This window comes from Hetaerina americana, unplaced genomic scaffold (assembly GCF_022747635.1).
Source record: "Hetaerina americana unplaced genomic scaffold, ioHetAmer1.1.p SCAF_1, whole genome shotgun sequence".
In the NCBI taxonomy this organism is placed as follows: Eukaryota; Metazoa; Arthropoda; class Insecta; order Odonata; family Calopterygidae; genus Hetaerina; species Hetaerina americana.
Genome location: NW_027286069.1, coordinates 9,633,833 through 9,654,847, shown reverse-complemented (window position 1 = coordinate 9,654,847; position 21,015 = coordinate 9,633,833). Strand labels below are relative to the sequence as shown.

The window sequence follows — 21,015 nt, the reverse complement described above, 5'->3', positions numbered from 1 at the left end:
AACTTAATGTAATTAAAACGTTAGCAGTAAACAATGGGTATTCAGAAGATCTAATAAATAAACTTTACCGGAATAAACTTACAAAAATAGCCTTAAGCCACATTTACAACCCCGAACATGTAAAAGATCCCACTGCCAAATGGCGGAGAATACTATATCTTGGGACTATTTCTCAAAAAGTAATTAAAAGTTTACCTAAAGAAAAAATTAAATGTGCCTTTTACAGTCGTTCATGCCTTAAGAACCTGATCTCTCACACTAAAGACAAAGTCCCCGAAAACGAGAGGAGTGGAGTGTATGAGTTAAAGTGCTCGGATTGTAGCACAAAGTATATTGGACAAACAGGACGGAAATTTAAAGAAAGGATTAAAGAACACCAAACATGTGTAAAAAATAAGAACATAACATCCCTCTTTGCAAAACACCTCATCGAAAGTGATCACAAAAGTGACTTTGTGACAAAAATTATTCATTTTGAAGAAAAAGGTCAAAGGCTCGATGCTTTGGAGCAGTTAGAAATTTTGAAATGTGTCCGTTGGAAAGATGATCTTGCCAACGAAATTTTGTATCCCTCCCACTCCCCACTCCTAGACCTACCACTCTTCTAAATCAAAAATGTAATTCTCTTTTCTTCCCAGCTACATTGTAACCTTTTTTACCCCTCCGACCTCCCTCTCTGACTAACCCCCCCCCTCCTATGATCAGAAGGTATATATAGCCAGCGTGCTTCTATGAGGACCACCTGATGATGACGTTCAACGTCGAAACCTGGGTCGTGTGTTTTTAAATAAAGTGTGTGGAATTACAAAGTCAATTATTTCATTACATTTCAACTGCTTATATATGTTTGTGTAACTGGTTGCATATATCCGATCAATGTGTTTCACAATATCCGTCCTCTGATAAGAATGGTTTAATCATTTTTCCCCGTGCAACTAAACTCTTTGGAAGTTTTTGCTCAGACTTTTAAATATCTTCCGATAAAGAGAATCACACGATAGTGCTATTAATCCTTGAAAGTGACTGTTTGTTCGGAAATAATGCAAGGACAAATAGTTCACTTTAAAGTACAAGTATAACTGATGATAACTCAAAACTTTCATTAATATCCATTAAAGCGTTTTTGCATGATGCCTCTGTAAGAAAGCAGGAAAGTTACAATTTTCATTCATGCACTTAAATTTAAATTATCTCTTGTGATATTTCAGCAGGCAGTGGGAAACTACCACATTAGCATTCAGAGGAGCAGCAGCCGACCAATTTTCTCTTTTTCTTTTATTGAATTATTTAACAGACATGATGGAACCCTCTTGAGTGCATTATTTTGGGGGTAAGCTAGAACGTTTGTATCTCCAGGTGGGGACTTCTCAAGGGCGTGCATCAGTCAAATGTGTCAATCAATTTGGGGTTGGAACTTGAAATATCAGGTCACTCTGGGAGGTAATAGAATGTAAAAGTAGAGATTCTTTATTAGATTAGAATACGTTTATAGATCTCAGGTGTAAGCTAATGGAAATGGCCCGAAGGAAGGAACGGGCTCCATGAATGGAAATACTGGAGTGGGCATGATATCCCGATCCCTACTTGAGGTGTTTTGTGGAGAGCACTTTGAGAGAGTACGCCGTCCATTAGATGGGACATTAAGCTGTTGACCCCTTGGTGCCTTTCATTAAGAGTAGGCTAATGCCGGCACCGGGTTTCTTTCCACCCTTCATCCTTCCCTGTCCATCCCTAATGGTTCAGATGACCTCAGCTGTAGGTCGCCTCCCCTAAAAACTACAACTGAAGTGAGAATTATAGTATATGAAAAAGAGCAGTCATGAAAGTGAAGAGTTTACCACAATACAATGGAAGGATTATCATCATGAAAATAGAGATGAAACCTGCACAGCAGGTTGAAGTATTTGAACATAAGAAGAAAAAGAATTGCATCAGGAAAAGAAGCTTTTACGAAGAGTAGGGAATTGATGATAGGAGCATTGAGTTGGGATGTTAAGAAATGGCTCATTATATGGAGCATGGTTTTATACAGCTCTGAAACATAGTCATTAAAGCAAGATGGTAGGTGTAGATTGACGAATTTTGAGATGTGGGTGTGGAGGATGGAGAAGATAAAATGGAAATAAACGAAAACAAATAAGGAGGAGTGGGAATTGTTGGAAGAAATTTATGGGGGAAGGAAAGTTGAACGATGAGCATTTTGATTGGTGATGGGATGCTGCAGACTAAGATAGAGGGTGAATGTTAGCAAGTGTAGTAGGGGGAGAAAAGGATAGGCTTGTTGTATGGAATGAAGGAAAGAAATTATACAGAATTGTAAAATAGCTTATTGTAGTTTGAGGTATTGTTTTGTTATGAGAAGCAAATAAATGTATCATTGTATGGTTGTTCAGACTGTTTCCATCAGAATATACCTTAAATGTTAAATTACCAAATAATAAGATAAAAAATATAAATAGAGTTACGTATAAATATGTATGTATGTGTGTATATGTGTGCATGTGTGTTTGCATTTTATATTTAATTAACATCTCTATCTGGCTATTCTACCTACACATATTTTAAAGGTAGGTTTTGGATGGTAGTTAATGACTATTTATTTCTTAATATCATTGCAACTTCCTGTTTCTTTCTTCAATCCTTCATACCTTCTCCCTACCTCTATGGAGGAAATATGTCAAGATAGTGTTATGTCAAAGACTGATGGAAGGGAGAACACTGGGAAAGCAGGATAGAGGAAGAAAGAGAGTGACCTTTTTATACTGTTTGTGGTTGAGTGTTCTACTAACAAATTAAATTTTATTTTCATGTTACAGGAGTAAGGATGAAGCATCTATCCCCTCCATTGCCTGGAATATCCATGCAGAAGACTTGGAAGAAGAAAGGAAAATGAGTGTGGCTTCCAAGATTACACCAAATGGTAATGGAGCTCGACCTCTGTCATCGGTGCAAATGCATTCAGGGAGCCCAAGTGGTCTCCTTGCCAGGCCCATTCACACCCATCACCATCAGCATCAGACATCTTGCCTCTTGCCATATGGCAAGAGGGGCAGTATGTCAGATCCACCATCCTCACCCTCTCCAGAAGATGCCACTCCACCAAGTGGAGAGACAACAGATAGAGAGGATGCCTGGGGCACACCCACAAGTGGGGAGATGGAGTTCTTTCCTATTACATCGTCAACAACATCAACTATTGGTAAGTAATAGGTCTGAAACACCAATGCCATTCCAGAATTTCTTAAATACTCATATGACCTCAAAATTCAAGTCTGATTTATAAAAGGCACTAAAATATATCTTGACCTACGAATGAGTGTGTGGATGTTTGGATTGGATTCAAGGCATAGTGTAACATTGGATGGGGCAAAGCATGAAATTATTGTTTTCAGGTAACACAGCGGTTTTCCCTTTCTCTTATCTACCAACTTGAATGAACTCCCTAGCTTGAGAATCTTTAGTACCTCAGCATTCACATGTTCTCTCTTTTATATAATTACATAATTAAGTTTTATTCATCATTGGTAATCTAATCATCACAGATACATTTTGGTTGTACCTAAGCGACTATTATTATCATGTTATATGATGACTACCTCTTGTTTGCTCTACTTTTGGTGCTTTTCAATTGTTTATGCATCCCAATTTGTCTCTATCCATCCAAAATGCCCCTTCTTTTCCATCCTACTTACCTAATGTCATTCTCCCTTCAACCAATATATTCAACATTCTACAGCATTTCAATATTTCCTGTGTTTTTTCTTTTGCATGCAATACACCTACAGCAACTTCCTCTCATCTCTGACCACAGTGAAAACCTCATTATCAGGTTCCCTTTTAATCCAACTCATTCTGCCAATTCTTCTCCGTTCACCTATGTCTCTAATCTAAGGCCATCCCCTTGCCTCAGAGACCAAAATCAATATCCTTGTAAAGCTATGCTAAATGCTCGTATTTACTAATTTTTTAACTATCTATTTTATTTTATTTCAATTCTCATTACTCCTTTCTTTTTGGACCTTTAAATTAATGACTCAAATAATAAGGAGATCCAATTCCACAGCAGCTCTCAAATCAAGTTATTGCCTTGTTTTCATGATTGATTTCATTCACCTTTCCACTGACAATGTCTTTGTTTTTGAAGGGCCAGTTAAATTTCCAAATATAAAAAATTATCTCTCTTTTACCATTTGTTAATGTTTTTCCATTACTGCTTAAATGAAGGGCCTATTATCTGATCATGAGTAATATAGACACATGAATAAATAAATTAATGGCTCCAAGTCAATAATGTAACCTATGTAGATTTCAATTTTGACTGTTAACTTTGACTATTTAAAGTATATTTGCATAGGTAACAATGTGTTATCATTGTAACTTCTGTAATGGATATGCATTGACTTTCATGCAGCCGTGATAAGTGATTGAACTCTAAACAGGTTATACAGAAGGATTAGGTTTTTATGTTAAACCACATTTCAGGCCCCTTCTCCAAGTTTTGAGAAATTCATTAAACTTCCAAAGATACCCTAAGAATGTTAAAATTTTCATTTTTCTTTGACTGAGCAATGGATGTTTTTTTCCACATTGGCAGCACATGGAGGAGCCATTTCATCTGGATTTGGTGGTGGGGGAGAAGGCCTGGCTGCCCTGGCATCATCCTCTCATTGGCTCCCAGGCAATGGGGATGATGATGATGACAATGATGATGATGATATCGATGATGCTGATGATGACGTCGAGAATGATGATGATGACGATGATGGAGTTGAGCTGGCTGATGATGATGTCAGTGATCTTGATGAAAAAATCAAGAATCTTAAGTCAATTCATGTAATTTATTTTCCTCATTGGTTCTTTGATACTTATCATTGATTCATGGCCAGCAATTCTTCATTTTCTTGCTGTTTTAAGTGTGAAAAGTTTCAATGGCATAAATGCAATCTTATTGCGACTGCATTTCTATATCTTCTGAATAAGTTGGGTGTTCTTAATTATTGACTGGCTTGACTGCTTAATCTAAATAGAAAAGAGTTGCTTCACCCCACGAAAATTTAAATATTCATATTTGATTTGAAACATAAAGTTATGCTGCATTATATTTATTACTTATACTTATTACTATTACATTAAAACTTGGCATGGCATCATATGGAAAAAATCTAATATGCATGCCTCTTTATTTAGGTCACAGTTTTGCCATCCCTGTTTTGGGAACTAATATTAGTAATAATCAATAATAATTCTATTATTTGACAAGGCCATTTATAATATATTAATATAGAAAATATAAAGAATTGATCACATGGTATCCTGGGGCTTTTACAAGAATTGACAGCATTGCAAAGGTGAACTTTTTCCAATGAAACAATTGTGATATGGTTCTCCACAAATTTATGAATTGAATAAGACAGATTTTTTCCTTTAATATTATATCTTAAAGCTTTTTATTGATTGACTCATTTCTTGGAGTTACTTTGGAGAAACAGGATTGAAAAGAAAACTCTTCTCTTTTGGAAGAAATTGGGACGAGAACATAAATAGAGGAAGCATCGTTAAATAGGGAGGTACTCGAGTGATAACAGAAATGCTATTACTGGAGTATGTCTCACACCCATGGGAGATGGATGGGTGGTGGTTCTTGCTGAATCCACCAGGTGGTATCCAATCATGGCATGTTAGCAGAGGACTGACAACCATTTGAGTATAGGAGTTAGCTACGTATATTCCTCTTGGGTCCTCCACCCGGTTATTTCATCCATATTGGCCCAAGAGTTAGGATTGGAGTTAGCTACATTGCTCAGATGAAAAACTAAACCAACATCACCTTAGGCAACCATGATGAAACTCTCCTTCCTTGGACTGTGAGCAAAGGACATTACCCTGGTGTGTGGTGATCTTCCCCTTCCAAATAGCATATTGGGAAGGGGAAAGTGCTCCTCACTTGCTAATAAACTCTTTAAATGGAATCTCAAATTGAATCAGCAGTCTTGATTTGATTACCAATCGAATGAAATTCCAATCAACTCTATGTAGTTGTGCTCACTTAAGTAATGTTCAGTTATCAGACGAAGTTATTATGAGTCCAATTTTATTTTCTTTCATTTGAATAATATCTTCAGCTATATCAAATGATCCTTACAAAAACTCGAGAATACGGCTGAAACTTCAAAAAAATGGAAAATAGAGCAATATACACACAATATTAGAATTTTAAGAGATGAAGTTACAGATTTTAACTCCGTCAACAATGTAAACTAAATAGGTACTCCCTTTTTAGTGCTGTCCATCAATGTTTTGGAAACCTTTAGAAAAACTATTTAACCTTACCCTTTACACAATCATGTATTATAACTATAAATCCTTTTGGGTCCAAATTAAAGTCTTCATTTGGTCTGGAAATATTAAAATATGCATCAGTCGATAAGGCCCCCAACTGAAGCAACTCTCTGTAATGAACAGTTTGTGGCTTGGATAGCAAGTAAATCAAGTACTGGTGTTGCCAAGAGTGGCCATATTTGTCTGTGTTCCTTCCATTTATTTAATTAATCACCATAATTACCAAATTATTACTCTTCAGAACACTCATGAACTTCATTTTGAACTTTTTCTGCAACATATAGCATTTCAACAGCTAAAAAATAGTGAAGTATTGTTTCAATAAAAGAGTACTCCTTTACTTTATAAGCCTGTGTCTGGCAAGATTTAGGATTTACACCAAGTCTTGGCATGGTGGGAGAGAGAGAAATTTGTTGGAAAAAATGCAAAAAAGATAGGACAAGTAAATTCAGGGGATACTGAGAGCTAATGGGATGTTGAACACTTTAATAGATGGGTGAGGTCATGGAGGAAATAATAAACATTTGGGATGGAATTAAGAGAGGCAGAAAGAATGCAGAGCTGAAAATGATATTGCAATATGTGAGTGTCAGGAAGTTTTGAAGAAACAAAATGAACAGAAGGGAAAGGAAATTGCAAATGCTAGACATGGCAGGGGAAGTTGCTGCAAGAGGTTCCTGGAAGGCATGAAGAAAGGATGTCTAGAAGGAATGGTATGCAGGAAACTAGGATAATATGGAGAATGTAAGGAAGTGGAAGGCATGTTCGTTGTAGACGAGGTTAAATGCCCCCAAATTTGAGGCTGAATTATATAAAGTTTTGATTAATGCTATTCAACTCTGGAAAATATTGATCATGTGAATTGTCTCCAGTTGTGCAATTGTGAAAGATGAAGTTTATCATTTTGCAGCTTGTGGCCATAGATGGAGGGGTCTCTGCTTCTGTTCTGTCCATGATTGCTCCCCCACGGGGAATTTTCCCTCGAAGACGACTGGAACCTCTCCCTGAAGAGGAGGAACCTCCTATACAGCCACAGGTACCAAAGCAATCTGCTCCTAAACCTCCAGCTCCAAAAGTACCTGCTCCAAAAGCTCCAGCACCCAAAGTTCCAGTTCACAAACCTCCACCCAGAAGGAATTCATCTGATTCAAATGGAACAAGTAGTGAGCAGGTGAGTGAAACATGAAAGCAAGGCAAACTTAAATATGAGTTTACTCATGAATGTTTGCTTCATACAAAAGAACAAGTAATTACATTGAAAAGCATTTTAATTTAAAATATTATATATTCTGTGTTTTATGATGCATCATTAGAATGATGAGCATTTTTATCTGTGTCAGATTTGCCTGCAAGGATGTGCATATAAATCAGAATATTTTTATTTCTACTACAAATTCAAGTTATTGATTACTACATGTAGTCTCGTCTTTGCCTATTTGCACCTATATATGTATGTTAAATTTCGTTATATGCATGGACAAGAATTGGAGCTAATAAACTGCTGCAATAATGAATAATGTGCAATGGGAAAGAGAAAGCATTTTTAAATATAGTAATGTTTTCATCACAAGGGAGTCCTCCAATAGGTTTCCCCTTTCCAGACTATTTCTGATAAATGGTTATTGATAACAGCCCATTCAGTATCAATTCAACAGGTATATACAAAGCATTACTTTGTGAGACAAAAATGGCCATGTTCTTGTCATATCTTATTTATTTGCCATATCTTGATTCAAATATTCATATTAGATTTTATGCATGGGCTGATTTTTTAATGCCATGTTATTAGGGGAATGAATAAGAATAATGATTTTTACTAAAGAATTTATTTCGTTTTTTGATTTTATATTTTTCGTTAACTATAGATCAAATAGCAGATTTCCTCTTCTCTGAGCAAATATTTTCACTAGAAAATGTTGGTTGAACTTAAACTATTGAGTTTAGGTATGCTCCAGTGTAAATCTAAATACAGATATGAGGAAGCCTTCCTCCAATGAATATACTACCTTGATCAAAAAGTTCCCGGAATAACCACCGTGTGGCGCTCCCATCGTTCCGATTTGAGTTCTGTTTTTTTTTGTTAAATTGGTACATCTGTTGTTGATATTCCCTTTAAATCTTAGTGTCATAACTTGACATTTGCAAAAGTTACGTAGCCAAGAGTACATCTATCTCTGTGTGTGTTGGCGATTTTTTACAATTTCAGAAATGGATTTAAATTTGCAACAACGAACTTGTATTAAATTTTGCGTTAAAAACGGATTTAGTGGCGCACGGACGTTGGAAATGTTGGAAAAGTGTTTCGGCAACGATTCTCTAAAAAAAACGGTCGTTTACCAGTGGCACGAGCGGTTCAGAAGTGGTCGTGAGTCAATCGAAGATGATGAACGCAGTGGCAGACCATCGACATCGAAAGTCGGTGAAAAAATTGATAAAGTAAAAGAAATGTTGGTCAATAACCGCAAATTAACCATCAGAGAAATAGCGGAGGACTTGAACATTGCCTATGGATCCGCCCAAGACATTGTGGTTAATGATTTGGGTTTCCGTCGTGTAGCAGCAAAGTTGGTGCCAAAAGACCTCAATTTCATGCAAAAAAGAGACCGTGTTGACGTCGCAAAAGACATGATTTGCGAGGCTGAATCCGATCCCACATTCATCAAAAGGATCATTACTGGAGACGAGACGTGGGTTTATGAGTACGACACGCAATCCAGACATCAGGCAAGTGAATGGCGTTCACCAAATGAGCCGAGACCAAAAAAACCACGTCGTTTTCAGTCAAAAAAGAAGGCAATGCTGACGGTTTTCATGGATTACAACGGTGTAGTGCATCATGAATTTTTGCCAGAAGGCCAGACAGTAAACAAAGAGTATTATTTGGGCGTTAGGAGACGTTTGCGTGAAGCAATTCGCCGAAAGAGACCAGAAATGTGGGCAGAAAACTCGTGGATTTTGCACCATGATAACGCACCGTCGCACAGTGCTATCATTATTCGTAATTTTTTGACGAAAAATGCAACAAATACCATCCAACAGCCACCGAATTCACCTGATTTGGCTCCCTGTGACTTCTTTCTGTTCAATCGAGTTAAAAAACCATTACGGGGAACGCGTTTTAGCAGCCGAGAGGAAGTAATGGAAAAATCGCAGGAAGCACTGATGGACATACCGAAAACCGAATATAAAAAATGTTTCGAGGATTGGATCAAGCGCTGGCATAAGTGTGTTGCAGTCGATGGGGATTACTTTGAAGGGGACAATATAGATTTAGATGAATAAACTTGTATTTTTAATTTTCTGAATAAATTCCGGGAAATTTTTGATCAAGGTAGTATGAGTATGTGTTGCATAATTAATGTTAATGATTAAAACAGTGGTTCCCAATCTTTTCCTGAAACAGTAGCTTTTACCCTTTTTCCTCCCGAAATGTTTTCACCCACCCTCTCCAAAATATATTTAAGTCTTTAGGATGAACATTAATATTCCACAATAATTCATTTATAAACACTAATTTTTTCTCAAAAGTTCTCTGAAAAATGAAGATGTACCTTATTGTAAAATATAAATAGGAATACATTTGGCAAATAATATTCTGTCTCTAAGTTGTATCATCTTCAATAAGCTATTGGTGGGATCTTCCAATATACTCAACAAAAAGGACAAGAGAAAATCACATTGATAAGGAGATTCTTAATGCTTTTCAATATCTTGGGGAATGGTTTCAAAATGAGCACCATCTGTGAGTCATGGGACTTGAAAGGGGCTTTTCTATTTCTATGTATATCTATTTCTGCCTACCCATTCCAGAAGCACCCAAAATCCCATACTTTTGGTTGAAAGCTGCCATTAGCTTTGATTTAAATGATATTTTTTATTGAAACAGGCTAAAATAATGAGGTATTAACACATTTCAGTGTCAAACATCATACTGATTTGAAATCAGCAATATAATCACAAAACGAATTTCCTTGTGTCACAATACATTTGTCAGATTTGATGGAACATATTTGCATTTAAGTCAAGATTAATTCTGTGCACATATTAATTTAATTTTGCCTCTCTGCATCATCATGTGACATTGATTTGCTATTTTTTAAATCTCTTGATTTTCTACCATCTCCAAAATGGATTTCACACACTATTTGGGAACCACTGAATTCAAGTTATTCTCAATATTGTCTTATATTTTTTCTATATAAGACAATATGTTTCACAACACTAAGTTATGGAGCGAATTGTCTATTTGCTATACTATTGCATGCCCACCAATTTCATTATTTTAGTATAATTGTTATTATTTTATCAATTACAGAATTAATCATACATAAGCAAAATATTTTGGTACTCTGTATGCCAATCTTCTTACACTTTGCTTCTGTTAATGTGGCTTGAGGAAATGCATCACTGAACTGGTTATTTTAGAAATTTAAATCATTATCACAATTACTATTCCTTATTTATAAAAATAACAGAAATTAAAAGAAGTGTGTGTGTATTTTTATATGTGTATACACACACTTTTTTGTTTTATTTGTAATATCAACCTGAAAATGGACTCCAATAAAGCAACTTATTAGTGAAGAAGTAACTGGAAAACTGTTAAAAAGGAAAATCTTGCTAATTGAGGACTCCTTAATTTTATCTGCAAGTGTTGTGTGAGTTATTGCTGATATTTATAAGGCAAAAGTATTCTTAAGTTACTTTAGATTTGATTTATTATATGATAAAAATTAATTACAATTCTCTTTTGGTAGCCAATTCAAGTGCTGCTGAAGCAATATAAAATAATTTAATCAACAATAACTATTATGTTTAGAAAGATGACTATTTTCATTGCTGCTAGTATCAGAATGAAATTGCATATATTCATCACATATGGCATATTAGCTTGCACATTAACAAGAAGCTCATAATTTTATATCTTGTAATGAAAAGCCTTTCCCTAACTAATTATCATGGAATGAGATGCATGTTTGGAATAATGCAATGCACTCAGTCAATTAAATAATCACTGCTTATTACAATTATAACTTTTGAAATATATACCTTTGTTTCCAGCACATAATCTTAGTTGCACGGTAAGTGAATTGCAAACCAAACATAAATAACACATGTAATTTATTTGCTTTTCTTACTTTCCCCTCATAGGAATGCCAAATGTTTTTGGCTAATACCTACTCTAAGATATAATTTTTTGTTGCCTGTTGAACTTCATAAATTATTGTTTTCTATGCTTTAATTTCATGCCCTTAATAATATTCATTTGGACATTTATTTTATTTCACGTCATCTTATAACATTCATGTAAACCACTCTTATCTATTTATCCATCTAGTAATGAAATGAGTTTCCTATCAAAATAACTAGGCACATTATTTGAGTGGTTGATAGTCAGAGTGAATAGGTTTCAAAAGTTCAAATGCTTTTTTTGGGGGATAGGAATGGGGTCTATTGCTGAAATTTTTATTTGGTGTTAAAAAAGAATCAAAAATATGAATTCATATATTTGATAATCAGGCAGCCCAATGAGACATACTTTTTCATCTACACTCTCCAATTAGGAGGTAGTTCATTTGAGAAATTACTTTACAATTTGCATGTTCCACCCACCTCAGTGAGATTCGAGGCACAAATTGATAACACCATATGAAAGTATTGTAAAGTGATGCACTGCTATTTATGTAAGTGATTTGCAAGGCACTAATACAAAATCTTATGTCTTGATCATGCATAAGTATAAGGTTATTCTAAAATAAATATTTAAAAGCTAAGAATTGATTGGTTACAACTGGTTACCACAAAAACGGACATTTGATAATGGGACTTGATATATGACACTGGTCCAAGGGTCTGCATTTTATAAATATCCACTACTGAAAATTAAATCTGATGTTTAATATATTTAAAAAATGAAAATAGCTCTGGATTCATTGTCACATTGTAAAAACATTTATGACCTTAAAATAACTCATTAATCCAAAGTTGCCATTCTATTTTGTACATATTTTCCTTTAAATTGTTTTGAGAGATATTTGAAGTGTGCTATATTTCCACAAGGCTTAAACCCCTCAAAATGGAGTGTTTTTCTGGTTATTTTGCCAAATGGCGTTGACTCATTTATTTGGAAACCTTCACTTTAAGACCTAATATATGCACAGTGTACAGAATGATACTTTTTATCGATAATTTCATAATTATTTAATACTTACAAGCAATTCATTTCTTACAATTTCCACCTCTTGATTTTTGGCTGAGACTAATTCTTGAGCCTGGAAGTAAACCTGAAAGTTGTTTTGAGATTTCAATTGAAAAGCTAATAAACTCTGGGATGGATATTTGAATGTATGTTTTTTGGGGTCACACTAATTTTGTAAAAGTTTCTTCAGTTACCATTAAAAGTAATTCACTTTCCGAAATACCAAATGTTTTAACATTGTAATTTATAATATAAATCTTAATAATATAATAAATAATACAAATCTTAATGATTGATTCCAAGTTATTAAAATTGACTAAATAATAATTTATGACATTCTTAGTTTAACAATTCAATCAAAATTGGGAATATGTCATTGTCAGAAATAACATGCATGTATGTTATGAAATTAAAATTGATGTCATTCATCATTTCTTCATAATTTTTTTTTCTTTCTTGGCGTTGATTGAAGCTTTTGAATAATCACAAAAATTTATCAATGAAATTTTGAAAAACAAAAAAATGGAAATATCACTTCACTTAGAAAAATGAAGTTCTAAACATTATCAAACTGGGTAAATTATATGCTAAATAAATGTAAATAAAATACTAAAATGAATGAAGGTAGTTGAAGGATATTGCTAACTTATTTTTGGGAGCAAATATTTAGCTAGTAGGCAAAATTCCCTTTTAGATAAGTGTTTGAACTAAGAATTGGAAATTTATGGATTGAATTGAGCATAATGGAGTTAAAACTGAATTATATAGAGCGTATAGCTGGGATAAGTAATTAAATGCTTGAAACTAATCCTCTTTAACTATTTTGGAGCTTTTGATAGTCTCATCAAACCATCCATCCATCTCCGTCTTGTGTCATTCTTGATGTTTTCATACAAAGGTATGACCAAAGTGATGATATTAATTCTTAGAATCACGTTATCAGGTCTAATTTTCCTGCTCATTGACCTTTTTCAATTGCATTTGGTTTTATTTTAGCTTGAGACTTATTAAAATACCATTATTCTCATACAGTCATAACTTTTCCTCAAAATTAATCACAAATTTCTTATTGAAATGTTCTTTTCCAAGTGAAGGTTTTTATCACCGCAGGTCACTGAACCTTTTCCCTGTGGTTCACTCTCTAGAATCCTTCTCCTCACATACGCCAAATATGACTGCATCATGTATCAAAATCCTCTATTACTCCCAAAATAATTAAAAATCTAAATAATAAAAACATGGAAATAATAAAAATAATCTACAGCCACTGTTTATTTAATGGAAAATGTTTATTAATTTATTTTGACGAACTTAATTTTTTTTTTAGTTCAAGCAATTATAACGAACCACAGAGAGGTGAAAAGATACGTTCACAACAGCCTGCTGTGCAAACGTACGAGGGACATTCACAGCAACAAAAAGGTTTAATCTCATGAATAATAAAAGTCATTGGTATTCATTTGAGTCAGCGATAATATCTGATGAATTTTTTCAGTGTAGTTACTCTGCAGAAACTCACGTTACTGTAAACCTGAACGACATCTTTTCATGATTTGTGCAGTCTAACTTCTGTGAAATTTATTTTAAATTTAACGGAAGTTGGATGTTTATTGAATTTAAATTACCTCTCCAAAATCATGAGAATTCTTTTAAACATTTTCCCAATAGAGCATTAAGAATTTGTTTACATTCAGGTTGGCTGTTGAGCAAATCATTATTTAGAAAGGGGTAATGCCCCTTGTGTTATGGGGGTGAGACAAGGGGACAAGTGGCCCTACAATCTGGGGAGAAATGGTACACTTTGCCTCTGCTGCAGAGACACATGCATCAGAGTATAGTACATGGATCTCCTCCATCCCATCCATCATTACGCCAATGAGGACTTAAAAGGATGGACACAATTTCCTTGCAATGGACTTTAATCTGCCTTCTTTATTAAAATAGAGTATGTCCCCTATTTGGAGTGCATTTGATTTCAATAAATCCACTCTACATTGTGCTCTGTGAAGAAGCTCATGGCACATTCTATGGTTGAATGGTCACATTAAAGTGATGCACATCAATGGAAATTTTGCATCCATGGGATTTGAGTGCTCCCATTGCCATTTTTTTAAATTTCATTACAGCAAATAAATATATATCTACTGCAATGACTCCCAAATTTTATGCCTTGATGTAATATGATAATAAATAGGTAAACATTACTGTTACGTTGCACATTTGACCTTATTGCATTGATGGTTTTGACTAAAATCTTTCTGCACCAGCAAAAACATGATATGTTGTTTGCTGTATTTAATATTCCCACAGTCGTAACTTTTGTACAACTTGCTCCAAAGACCATCTCCATCAAGCAGTTACCTTCTTAAGCAGCCTCAATTTTCCAGAAAAACATGTATTTCTGGATAAGCAATTTAATTGTCCCTCATCTTTCAGCCAACATGACCACTCTCTAATTTAGTAGTTTCAGTCTACTCTTCAGAGCTCATCTGCCTTCATTTTTTTAATGCAAAGGATTTTTCGCAAAGATCACCACACTCCTCCCAGAGGATGAGGATAAAATAGTGAGTGAGAGTAGGGTGAAGGGTGAACTATAAGAAAAATTTGAACATATGAAGAAAGTAATGTTGGAAGCCATAAACAATATACTATGGGAACAGATAATAACAGAGAATGGCAAGGAAAACATGGATTATAGACAAGATGATTAGGAAGGTAGATGAGAGAAGGAAATGGAAGAATGTAAACATAGAGTTAGGTAAAAAAAAGTGAAAAGGGATAAATAGTGAATTGAGGTGAGAAACTAATATGGTGAAAGAAGCATGGTGGAAGACAGTACAATTGCATGTATGTAGTGAGTTTGTAAAGGAAGGGTAAAAGGGTTACATTGTATGGAAAGATGAAGGCACTATCAGGAAATAAGAAGAGAAAACCCATATAGACTATTAAAATATGGCAGGAAAATTAATGACTGAACCTGGAAATATTCAAGGGAGATGGAACAAATACATAGGAGATTAATATTTTGAAGATATTAGGCTAACAAGTTAAGGTGAAGAAAGAGAATATGGCATAGGTAGAGGAGGCAAGGTTTAGGGAAATATATAAGTCTGAGTTTTTGTGTTTATTTATAACATTTATGAGGAATTTATCGAGCCAGAAGATTTGGTAAGATTAGTATCCATTTCCATCCTAACAACGGGAAAGGCAGGCATATGTGAGTAGATATTTATAGAACACAGGACAAAAAGTTTAATTTTGCATGTAGCTAAGATGGTACCTAAGATCATCAATAAGAAAATGGAAGAGATCAGGGCAAATCATTGCTTAGGGGATGACGAGTTTTGATTCAAAAAGGAGAGAGGCACACTTACTGCCATAGCATTAATGAGATCAATACTGGAGAGAAATATAAGAGTAGACTGGAGGGATAGTTAACTTATCTGCAACCAGTACATGTTTCTGACTACTCAGGTGCATTTGGTGGATGGAGAGTTGGGATGGGCAGTGTAAGGAAGAGGAGTAAGACAGTGGTGTGTATAATCTCTTATGATTTTCAACAGATACCTGGAGGAAATTATAAAAGAGGCAAAGGAGAAGAAGCTGGTATTAGGAATGAAAATAAGTGGGGAGTTCACATAATCAGATTTTTGGCAAATCAAAATTTAGGAGAAGGTTACAATCATTACTGAGTGCATTAGAGTGATAGTATGGGATTGACTATCAATATAAATGAAACGAAGGTTATGAGGTTTCAAATAAAGGGGAAGGCTAAGTAAATTATTAAAATTGTAGGGCAAAAAGTTGAGCAGAGAAGGTTTTACATATCTTTGAATGGTTTTGTAAGAAGATGTTCATAGTTGTAGGGGCATCAGGAGAAGGATTATTTTAGGCCAAGATACTTCAAATGGGATGGAGTTATTGGCCGGGTCATAGAATATGAGTATATAATACAGTGAAGAAACTTGGTTATTGAAACAAAATGATTGGTGTAGAATGGAAGCTTTTGATATGTGAGCGTGAAGAAGGATTGAGAAGGTATTATGGGTAGGAAGAAAAACAGATGAAGAACTAGACATGGTAGAGCAGGAGAGAGAGTAGCTGGGAGAAATCCAGAGAAGACATGAAAAATGGATTCAGAGGATATTGATAGGTGATGGGAGGTTAAAGACTGTAATAGAGAGGAGAGCGTTAAGTAGATGAGGTAGGTAAAGGAAAAGGATGGGCAAGTTGGACGAAATGAAGGGAGTAAGGAAGTTTGTGGAATTGAAGAACAGTTTAATGCCATGTTGTGTTTTTTAGGTGAGGATTAGAGTAGTCATGTAAATATTCCGAGATCAGGCTAGCATTCTTCATTCCCTTCCACTTTCAGGTATATTATACAAACTAGCTGCTTTGAATACATTCTCTGTTTTTAATCTATTTGGTGGATTACTTGAGAAATGGTTTATTTGATGTTTTGATATAGTTTGAATATTTTATTCTCATAATTGTTTTTTATTCTCATAATTATTGCTCATACAACTACTACATAGATATACTTGACAAGAGCTGAATTTATGACAGGTACTTTTAAAATATCTAATTTTCAGTGGTGTTAGCTTTTAAAATGTAAAATTACTGCCAGGAAGTACTTAAGTAATGGTTTTATTCATAAACTACATCCCATGTGATTTTGATATTAATTGCAGTCTTATACTTATTCTATCATTAACTCATTTAGACTGTAACTTGCAAACAGAGTTGTTTGAACTCTCAATGAATAACTACTAAGTTGATATTAATGATACTTAATGTGTACAATGTTTTACTGAAAGTTGAGGATCTCAATCTTGCCTTGGGGTTTAGGTTTGTTGTTTTGAAATTTAATTAAGCTATTCAGTTAATGTTTGCAATACCCTAACCAAACATCTATAATGAAATATCATCACCAGAGCTGTAGTAATTTTAGCACCCTATTGTGAACCTTTAATTTGGGACCCCAGGGTATGAAATTTCTTATTCTTCTACTATTACCAACCTTGGAAGTATGCCACCACTCTGAGGAGTTTCCAGCCAAGGCACATTATTTTTAAACCATGTCTCATTCAGCTCCATAGGCAAATGTCTGGGCTGAATACCGTAGCTCAACCTACAGCCAATATCCATCTCATAACCTTCTGATGTTGAAGAATATGTGAATTTATATGCTTAATTGAGACACTTGTGCATTTGATAAAATAAACACTATGATTGAATTAAAGATATTAATAAGGTGAGAAGAAAATAAATCTTATTTTTAATGCTGGTAGTATCAATTGAACTTCTCTTCGGTGAAGAAAAGTGTATTGGCATGTGTGAAATGCAACATGAATGTTAAAATGCAGCCCTTTCCAGTAAGTGTCATGTAGCAATGCTCATTGATGCAAAACCATCTATTAAAGATAATATTCTGTGATTTTAATTCACCATCTCTCAAGATAATTGTATCTGGCTGAAGTTGAAAGTTGATACAGTAAAAGCATGTTCAAACTACCTTTACTAGAAGCTGTGTCCTATTAATGTGAGGAAAGAGATTCAAATTAAAGGTTTAGGGCAGGTGTGGTGCCACGGATTGGATTTAGTTAATTGCTATGAATGCCTTTCTCCAATGATTTTTCAAATGTTTTTGGAAGGCATAGACGAAACATCTGTATTGGTCACCTAATCCTTGTGCCTTATATGCTCAAAATTTTGGAAAACTGTGTTTGTGTGCTGGTATAGTTAATTTCCACAAAAAAGTGATTGTTTCTGATATAAGATGTTGACGCAAGTACTCCTTAAGGGGGACCAATATATTTCAACAATAAAAAATGTCTGAATCCATGGAAAATTTATAACTTGATTATCAGCACTTCTGGGAGAGCCATAGAAAATGATACAAGAAATTATGATCCTATAATAGCTACTGTTTCAATATAGTGACAAAAGTTCTTACTTGGCTCGTTGTAAGAAGTTGCTATCCCAATGATAATAAAAATCTACACCTTCATAATCATTATTTTTACAAAGCGCTACTATGACTAAGACAGATGTAAAAATCTGTCATCATTTTTGTTACCATTATGAAACTTGATACCTATAGTGATTGAATTATAAATATACATCAACATTTTGAGGCACATCAGAAAATTACATCAAATGAGTATTTCATGTCTTCCACAGTTCTAAAACTACCAGTATATGGACTGCCCATCATGGGTACCTGTCATTTGAACTTTATATTGGCAACAAGTGGCCATTGAATATGCTTTTACTGGAGATTTTAAAAAATCTGAGAACTCTTGAATATAATCCAAATTTTTTTCAATAGTCTCCCTCAAATTAGATGAGTTATCTTAGCATATGAGGTATTGCCATTAGTCAGATTGTTATGTGCGAGCCTTTTTCATTTCCCATACTGCCATCGTCCACCACCACCTGACAACCGCCAGGGCACGGCATCAGGGACCACTCAGATCCAGAGGCCAGAGAGGAGGCGGAGGAGAAGGGGGGGTGGTTCAGGGTTGGGAGGTCTCTCTGCCATTCCCACAAGGGGGGTTACCACGGTCCCCTCTTCAGGGGTAACCACAGCGGCAGAGAAGGAATCGGCACGGTGTGAGGGGGATGTGGTCTTCCGCCCAAGTAACAGGAGGATGGTACGGGCAGATGATGAGGAGGGAGGGGGGGCAAGCATAGGGATTGGTGGGAGGTTTGGTCGGTTGGAGGGCGTGGATGGGGGGTCGATAAGGAAGATTCGTCTGGGAAGGAGGAGGGGATGGCCCAGAAATCGACAAGCCCAGTCCCAATCACTTCGAGGGAAGACACAGAAGCTGTTAGTATGACTAATTTTTGTTTTGTAACTTAAGATAGGGATTTGACATCATGATATAAAGTAACCCTCTCCTATGATTGTTCCACATTCTTTCATTACTGGCAATTATCACAAATTAAAATATTAAATATGGATGGAAAACATAACTTTAACATAACTAGGTCTTAAATAAATGTCTGTGTTATTAACAAACATAAGTATACAATTGACGTTCCTCACTAATTGCATTGTTTGTTGCGGGCCTGTTAGGAGGGCTTAATGTGATGACTTGTTCGATGTAGATTTGATTTTAGTTTTGGCCACCTGAGAGGAAAGAAATTAAAATTGGTAGCAGAAATGGAAAAAATAATTTGATGGAGAAAGTGTGGTAATAAACCTGGTATATCACTTTAAATAGATCCCAATAGAAATGTATGTTTTAAGACTGGCAGTAGTAACTATAATATGTACCTATTGAAACTTCATGTACACTTAACATTCTCAGAGGGACAAATAAAAGTGAAAGAAGGATTCCTTTTGGTCAATACCTTTGAGCTTCTCTTCACTTGTGTACTTTACAAAGTAAATATCCAATCAGGCATGAAAGCTTGGTAGAATCATTCAAAATAATTCAATATGATTTTATTATTTAAATTTGTAATGCTAAATTCTTCATATTACTCTTGCCAGTTTTTTTGAGATTGTGATATACTTCTCAAGTTATGTATGTATTTGAGTGGAGGACCTATTTATTTATTTTGTCTTCCTCTATTGATTCTTCAAAAGTAGGTTTGAGTTATTCATGCTTTCTCTCTTTGTTCTGCTAAAATGCTTATTATGGATATTCAAAAGTATTTTCATAAAATTATTCATGCATCACTGTAGCATCTAAGCATTTCATATTTTTTTTACTGACGTAGCATTTTCATCTCATTGTGGTTATGTTTATCTACCTTTCTCTATCTCAACATCACTCTTGAGCATAATTTACTGATGTAGTTGATAAATGAATTATCATATGTGTCATTACATTAATTTTCTGTTTTTAAAACTCTCAAGTTCATTGACGAGCTGCCTGAGAGGTTAAGGTCTCTTGCTATTCTATTTCATAACTTATTATGCCTAAAGAAGTTTAGCATAAGTTTAATAAACATATGCTCATAATATTGATATACTACTGCCTTTTTCTGCTTGTATATATTATTCAAACCACATGTACCCAAAATGCTCGTGCAGGTATTTAGTACTTTCCCATATGGCTACTTTATCAGATGTATTTTGTAGCTTTTGATCAATATTATATGTTTTCACTATTGCTAGTAGTTTTATAAAATGATTATTTGCATTTAAAATTATCGAATGCAATAAAAAAGGTATTATTTAACCATTCCAAGACATTTGGAATTTTGATGTTTCCTATACATATACATCAGGCCAACATTGTGTCATGGCTCACAAGAATGAGTCCATAGCTCTTAATGTGGCAAAAATCAATTGGAAACAATGCAGGTAAAATGGGTATAAAAGGAAATAGGTATCTTTATGTTTGCCCTCCTTGACTTTGTATATATGTACATGAGTGTATATCATGTTCTTGTTTCACTACTGTAAAATCTTGATTACATGGCACAAACTGAGTTGCAGGTGGGATGACTAATTCAATTAG

General features: G+C 34.7%; 1 protein-coding gene across 1 annotated transcript in view; it reads left to right on the top strand.

Moving 5' to 3' along the window:
* Nucleotides 1-21,015, top strand: part of LOC139696602 (uncharacterized) — a 230,286-nt gene that overhangs the window by 202,822 nt on the left and 6,449 nt on the right. Inside the window, exons 22-25 of the mRNA XM_071595411.1 lie at nucleotides 2,817-3,199; nucleotides 4,595-4,833; nucleotides 7,250-7,510; nucleotides 18,991-19,370. Of these exons, the coding sequence (XP_071451512.1) occupies nucleotides 2,817-3,199; nucleotides 4,595-4,833; nucleotides 7,250-7,510; nucleotides 18,991-19,370 (1,263 nt within the window). The remainder of the gene's footprint in view (nucleotides 1-2,816; nucleotides 3,200-4,594; nucleotides 4,834-7,249; nucleotides 7,511-18,990; nucleotides 19,371-21,015) is intronic.